The sequence below is a fragment of the Penaeus japonicus genome, unplaced genomic scaffold (assembly GCF_977035675.1).
Source record: "Penaeus japonicus unplaced genomic scaffold, GWHDUDI00000001_assembly GWHDUDI00000004, whole genome shotgun sequence".
Classification (NCBI taxonomy): Eukaryota; Metazoa; Arthropoda; class Malacostraca; order Decapoda; family Penaeidae; genus Penaeus; species Penaeus japonicus.
Window position 1 is genome coordinate 15,448,520 of NW_028234406.1, and position 7,500 is coordinate 15,456,019.

At 36.3% G+C, this 7,500-nt stretch overlaps 2 protein-coding genes across 2 annotated transcripts in view; one reads left to right on the forward strand and one right to left on the reverse strand.

Moving 5' to 3' along the window:
* Positions 1-1,007: 1,007 nt before the first annotated feature.
* Positions 1,008-2,504, forward strand: LOC147471933 (uncharacterized). The gene is made up of 5 exons (XM_086535785.1): positions 1,008-1,150; positions 1,353-1,365; positions 1,658-1,969; positions 2,100-2,220; positions 2,362-2,504. Exons 1-5 carry the CDS (start codon positions 1,008-1,010, stop codon positions 2,502-2,504), a joined length of 732 nt encoding a protein of 243 aa, XP_086391911.1.
* A 3,188-nt stretch (positions 2,505-5,692) lies between these two features.
* Positions 5,693-7,500, reverse strand: part of LOC147471934 (uncharacterized) — a 4,283-nt gene continuing 2,475 nt past the window's right edge. Inside the window, exons 2-3 of the mRNA XM_086536089.1 lie at positions 7,145-7,269; positions 5,693-7,007 (exon numbers count right to left, since the gene is read on the reverse strand). Of these exons, the coding sequence (XP_086392215.1) occupies positions 5,740-7,007; positions 7,145-7,268 (1,392 nt within the window). The 5' untranslated portion in view covers position 7,269 and the 3' untranslated portion in view covers positions 5,693-5,739. The remainder of the gene's footprint in view (positions 7,008-7,144; positions 7,270-7,500) is intronic.

Below are 7,500 nucleotides of genomic sequence, written 5' to 3' on the forward strand. Positions count from 1 at the left end.
ACCTTCCACATGTGCTAGCCAGGGCTGGAAGTCTGGATAGGTCAACCAGGCATCTCGAAAGGTGACCTTTGCTGACATGTCCTGAAAATATAATTACACGTAATGACAGCATCAGAGAAAAGCGATAGTCACATATGGGTATTTTGCGTTGAATTATGCTTTACGCATTATTAATAGTGATTGAGAAAAACTCAATAGCATACATTCAAACATTTAATGCAGTTCAATAGTAACCTGACAATTTTCATTTAATTTGATATAGTTGTTGAAAATGTATTGGAACTTACCAACTGATGAAGGTTGGAGAATGTGGCAAATATACCGATTGCAATAAAGCATATGCACACTAGGTTTATATGCACTCGGTCTGTAATAAGAAATATTAGGGACAAAAATTAGAAAACAAAATTGCAATACGGGGTAGATATTATAGAAAATGTAACATGGGTAACTATGACAAAATATCAAATATAAAAAAAAACTGTAAATAATGCTTAATACTCACTGACAGTTGATGTATACAGGGTAGTCGATGATTTGCAAGAAAATTCTTCCAGCGAAAAGCATGTCTTTGTTTGTGTGCCGCCCCGGCTTTGCTTCATATGTGAGACAGCCTAGTTTTGCTAAGATATCTTTTGTAAAATCTAAAAATGGTAAGGAAATGAAACTAAAAATTATCCTTTATCTTTATTTACAAGCACAACATCAAATTACTCCTTATCTCCCGAGATCTGTCAAATTTCCGACTGTGACGTCATTTTTACCGAATCCGTCATCACTACGTCATTGCTTACCGACTAGCAGACGAATTACCGATTCTGAAAGCCCTGTTGTGGAGTACCATTCTCCAGGGTTAAATGCCTGGAAAGATGACCTTGGAACTCTGTTCCAAAAGTAGTCACTAATCCAAGCAAGCAGTCTGCCTTTTATCCCTTTGCCACAGGGCATACTCAAACACAGCATTGCTCAACCTCCAGGACTCCCGTCTTCAAGCACACAGGGGTACCATGCCCGGCAAACACGTGCGAAAGTGTCAGCCCCCCCCCCTGGGAAGAGGACCAGGGGGCGGTATGACACCACTTATTAGATCAGCACCTCGAAACAATTCATCCCTCCTCAGAGAACCGGCTGCTGGAAGGCCACCTCAATGGTAGGAAGAGACTGGCCAGGTCCAGAGCGGGCTTGGCCAAGGAAGGAGTTCATACCCCCGCAACACGACAAGGTGGTTCGTTTAGTGGGGTCGCCTTCAGTCATTCATAACGTAAAATGCAATGAAAATTTTGCTAATGCCTATCGTGTTTTACAATTTGTGTGGCTTCCTGAGATATTTCTGTATAATATTTTTGGTGCAGGAAGTTGGCATGTGTAAAACCCCTCCCATTCTATATGAAATCACCATTTCTTCCTCTTCAAATTCTACGTGAATGTCAAGTTATGGTCGGCATTTTATTATTATTATTCTTATATGTATTAATAAAATACTTTCACCGAAGACCTTGTTATGTTCATTTGTAGTTGCTTGGTTATTACAACTAGAAATTATTTTCATTGTCTTTAGGAAGATAATTGTAGCAGCAGGTTTTTTTTCGCAGCTATTACATTATCGCTCTCGGTCCTGATTGGCCTTCTATCTGCCACTCCCATTTCTCCCATCCAGACCTTTGGACAACGCTCTTTATCACTCAATTTAAGTCTGAAGCGGCGTTTCCATAGGCCTAACATCAGAGCAGACATATACCAACCCATCCTCGAAGTGGACTTCTTGCAGCATTTTTACCTCATGGTAGACCTTCACGCCGGAACCCTCACGGACGTTTCCTCTGGCAACATTGCTCGTGGGTCGTCGGCCACGAATGCCGTTCCCAGTCTTCAAGTGGTTCAGTACAACGACTGCCCCTACCGCAATCTTCTCTGCAAGTTTCCGTCCTTCCTACAACCGCTCAATGGTCGAGATGCTCCTCAGCACCAGGTGAGACACCACATTGTAACGTGAGGCCCTCCTAAACACTCGAGATGTCGCCGCCTTGCCCCTAAACGGCACCAGGCGGCGAAAGCAATAATTGGTTGTGGCCCCTCACTTTGTCGACCATACCCGACAGGTACTCCTGCCGCATGTACAGGACGTCATAAAGGAACTCTCAGCCTGCACCCTATTCTCCAGAGTTGAACTTGTACGGGCATACCACCTAATCCCTATAGCTGAGGAGGACGCCCACAACAGCAATTACCACGCCCTTTGGCCTTTTTGAATTCCTGAGGATGCCCTTCGATCTTAAAAATGCATAATATCATATCAAGACACTGATTTTACTCACTCCTACATATTCCTCATGCTAGTGTTAAACACTCATGCTTCTGCAGTGAAGCCTTGTGCTTCATCAATGAGTCTGGTACTCATTCATTGCTTTGATAGTGAACCTTCTGTTCACTTAGTCAAAGCTAAAGCTAAGTTTATCTTTTTACTTCTGAACTTTATTTCTGTGCTCCACCAAAGTGTGGACTAGCAAGGGGATTGGATTCCCACTTAATCCTTGTATCAATTAGCTGATCATTGATTACTTATGTAGTTAGCTATACCTCTTCTTGCTGTAATTGTCTTAGACTATTTATGCACGAAGTGGTGTCCCCAAAATAAGCTACTTTCAAGTATCCTATCCTACACCTTAGTATTTCATAGTAGACTTTCCTCTTTATACTTCAAAGAACCAAAAGAATTCTATTCCAACTTTAGTAAATGGTAGTTCTTCGGAAGTAACTCTCTCCCTGGATAAGTCGGTCATTTTTGTTTTCATGATTTAACACTTATCTTAAGGCAATTTACATATTTTGCGGTTATGTGCTTAACTATCCCTGAACTGTTAACTATCCAAAACTTCTCTATCAAGAAGGATATGGAATTGTTTCCTTAATGCCTTACCTTGACATGAGCAGCCGTATTATAGGACGTTTTATGCGTGCCATGGCCATATCATGTTCATGTTGTGTCCATGTCACAAAGGCGGCATTCTAGGACGCAAAAGCATGGCACGTCTGTTACAGCTGCTTCAGGTTTACCAACCGTTCCGAAGTTAACATGTTTCAGATGAATGGCACTGTCCAAACAACAAATTCACAAGAGGAACTACAATCATAGGTAGCATTAATAAAAGATAGTTCAATTTTGGTATGAATCAGTCGTTGTACTATTTCACGAACGCGACGTTGGTAATTCACTCTACACTCGATCATAACAAACAGGATGAGAGGGATCGTGTGTTTATGTATATATCTTCCTTATTTTATGTGTGTATATATATATGCGTATCTTTATTATATCATGCATATAGAGTTAATGTATACATATTGCATATAATTATGTACTTGAACTTTACGTTCCTGACTACTGTTACCATTCATTTAACTTCACTCTCCTTCGAAAAGTCTGCCAAAAGGTAAACAAACTCAAAATCAGCAGAGAATCCATGTTTTCCTAAGAGAGTTTGTAATCTAAGTCTAGGACAATTAAGCCTGATGTATCCAATATGGATATTACTTTCTAAACGTGGTATGCTCATATGAAGTATTGGTAAGAAAAAGTATAGTAATTTTTTTTTTCTTTTTTTTTTTCTCTTTTTTTTTGTGTAACTATCATGGTAAGCCTACCCCCATGTCACGGAGTTTCCACGATTGTTCCAATACTTTCCACGACTTTGCCACGACTTTACCACGCTTTTGACACGAACACACGCTTCTAGAATATCAAATGTGGCATGTTAATGCCATGTACTCTGTGCGTTTGTGACTTAGAATATGGTTGGAGCACTTGTGTTCTTAAATCTTCCCCGTACCTTTACAACATCGTCAAGTTATATAACGAGTTAGTTTTCTTTACATTTAACTATCTATTTTTCAAAATCTTAATTTCTTCGCCTTATATAATCCCTTTTATAGTTTCATCAAAAATTTCCCTTGCCAGTGTAATATCTTTGTCAATTTTATTACTGTGTCGAAAATGGTTACAGGCTAAGATATCCCAACCGATCAATCTTTTTAGCTCAGTCCAACTGGAACACTTACTTGTTACCCGTGATATGGAAGGAATCTTCCTTGATTACTAGGAAATGACATACCTTAATTTCCATATCAGGTACTTTCGTACATTTAAACTCACATGAATCAGGAGTTTTTCGTATTAGCCATTTTCACAGTGTTATTGTTGTTAGTTCCAGTCTGGGAATAGTAATCTTTTGAAAAGGCGTTCCTCTTGATTTGCTTACTAATATGTTACACTGAATACTTTGGTCTGAAAATTAGAATCTTACAGTTAGGGGAAGAGAATTAGTGCAAATGTAAATATACTAAAAGTCACAAGGAAAATTATATATCTAAACTACGCAAATTATTTCAAGCAAAATTTATTTTGAACATATTGTTGAGTAAAAGACGAAAACTTTACACTACGGGCACTATGAGTGTCTAGAGATTATAAGATATGCCATTTATTCTTCTTGATATAATGACTGTTTATTCTGAATTATGGTGGTCTCATTTCTGTGTAGATTTTAACAATGGCCACTTACTGCCAGCTGTGATAGCGGTTCCTGGCAATATACATATCATATGCGTAAATATATACATTCATATATAGCACACACATATATATATAAGATATACATATAAATATATACATACACATATAACATATACATATATATGTATATATATATATATTGTACTATATATATATATATATTGTACTATATATATATATTGTACTATATATATATATATTACAATATATATATATATTACAATATATATATATATGTTACAATATATATATATATATATTACAATATATATATATATATATATATATATATATATATATATTACAATATACATGTATATATATTACAATATATATGTATATTAATTAACATATAACATATACATATATATGTATATATATATTGTACTATATATATATATATTACAATATATATATAAATATATATATATATATATGTTACAATATATATATATATTACAATATATATATATATATATATTACAATATATGTGTATATATATTACAATATATATGTATATATATTACAATATATATGTATTACAATATATATATATATTACAATATATATATATATATATATTTCAATATATATATATAACAATATATATATATACATATATTACAATATATATGTATATTACAAAATATGTATATATCACAATATATATATATTTCAGTATATATATATTACAATATATATATATTACAATATATATATGTGTGTATGTATTTATATATATACATATGTAAATGTATGCATACACACATGCACAGTTGCAGTCACATGCACACACACACACACACACGGACACGCACATGCACACACACACAAACACGGACACACACATGCACACACACACAAACACGGACACGCACATGCACAGGCACACATATATGTATAAATATATGTACATACGTGTATATATACCCTTGTGTATATGTATTTATATGTATATATATGTAGATATGTATATATATAAATATGTGTATATATATGTAAATAAATATGTGTTTGTATGTGTGTTTATCCAGATAATACAATATACTATATTACTTGTTTGTGTACCATTATGATACAGTAGGGATTATAAAACAAAAAGGAAAAAAAAAAGAATTAAGATATCAAATGAACTGTAATTAATATTCTGATATCTAGGAGTTGGTTCTTAACTTTTCTGAACGTCAAACACACCATCTTCATTGGCTTCATTGAGCAAATCATAAAAACGTGTGTTTAGAACCTCATTCTTTCCTGCACTGAGTTCACTGAACAAAGGCTCCAAAAAACTCAAGAAAAAAGACCGTCCCAAAGGTTCCATAATCTTGCTGAGGAAGAGTGGAGCCATAATCGTTCCGAGGCGACAGCCAACTTTCCAACCCACACTTGATGAGTCTATAGCTGCAGTGGGTACCAGTGGATTCGCTTCACTATGTTTTCCTAAGGTGACCATGTTAATAGTCATACCCATCATCGTGCCGTATAATTGTGCCTTTTGGCACTCTTCTTTGAAAACCTCGTACGTCCAGAAAGGAGCAGGAGCTCCCAGTTTAGTGGTTATTTCAGTAAACGTCGAGTGATAGTGTTGCATGACTTCCTCTCGGTGTTTCCTCCTGAAGTCTAGCAGGGTAGAAGTGTGGATCAAGTATTGAAGATCTAGTATTGGAGTATACCACTGTGGATTGCCCCAGTCTACAAGCATGATGGCGTCTGGCTCACTGAGTCCTTCCGCTGTTGTCGATTTAAACATAAAATTATTGTTCCAGTAGTCCCCATGGCAAAGACATTTGATCTGCTGGTTCTCAGGTAGAAGTAATGACAATATCTGTTGCTTGAAGTGAGCCCGGTTCGTGCGTAGCTTTTCTACGATACTCTCATTGTACTTTATCATTGTCAAGTGCTTTATGCACTGGTCATAAAAAATCATGATGAAATTCGTTAACTGACGAGGAACCTTATTCTGGTATCTGAATGGAGGAAACTTCTGTGTGAAATCATGAATTTTGTTGTAAGCGAAAGACACAGCGTGAACGGTTGCTAGCTTTTCTGTGGCCAGTAGTATTTGTTTATGGCTGAGTCCTTTGACCTTGTCATTGTTCTCATATCCTGATAATCTGATGTCCTCCATCACCAACACAAACTCACCCTCCACGCACACACCATGGACGAAACCTGGGATATCCACTTTGTTATTGCCATCACCTCTTTCAGACTGAAATTGGTTCAAAGCGGGCATGACATCACGGTAGATCATGACCTCCCTTATCGGTCCATTCATTTTCTTTGTAACTTCTCGGAAAAATCCATTTCCTTGCAGGAATTTGGCAAGCAAGTTGTACGTTTTGCTGAAGTGCCCCGCTTGGTCCCCATTACTAACTCTTGCTTCGACAAGAATCTTCACCAACTGAGAACTGAAGTTTTCTCCAGGCTTGACTCCTGACAAAAAGAGAAAAAGGCAAACCGAGTCTTAGGAAACTGATTTACATAGAAATACCAATGTGAAGAGATGAAGCAATACTGTGTGTAATGCACCTGATTTTTGACGATGTTAATAATTCAACCAAACTACTCACCTGGGTTGACTTGGAAACACGTCACGGTGACAGAACTCTTTGCTTTTGCCTTGGATTCGTACTGAGTAAGTATGACTTCCAGCCATGCCTTGCTTATCTCCTCCTTACACGCCGGCGTCGCCATTCTTAAAAACACAGAAATAACATTTGACTTTTTTATTTAGATTTAGCAGAACTAGTCTCATATGATGTTCGTTTGCTTTTTGCTTCTAAAACATGTTTATGATTTTAACATATTATTGAAATAGTTTTTCATTCTTATTTTTCAGCGAAATGATAGTTTTGAATTCTACTATAGGAAACCCTGGTTTTCTTGAATTCCCATCCGGAAACATTATATTTTGAATTGAAACGAC

Coding starts and splice junctions, on each gene's coding strand:
- LOC147471933 (XM_086535785.1), top strand. CDS start 1,008: ATGCCCGGCAAACACGTGCGAAAGTGTCAGCCCCCCCCCCTGGGAAGA. Junction 1,970..2,099: donor GAGATGCTCCTCAGCACCAG/GTGAGACACCAC, acceptor CATACCCGACAG/GTACTCCTGCCGCATGTACA. Junction 2,221..2,361: donor TGAGGAGGACGCCCACAACA/GCAATTACCACG, acceptor ATGCTTCTGCAG/TGAAGCCTTGTGCTTCATCA.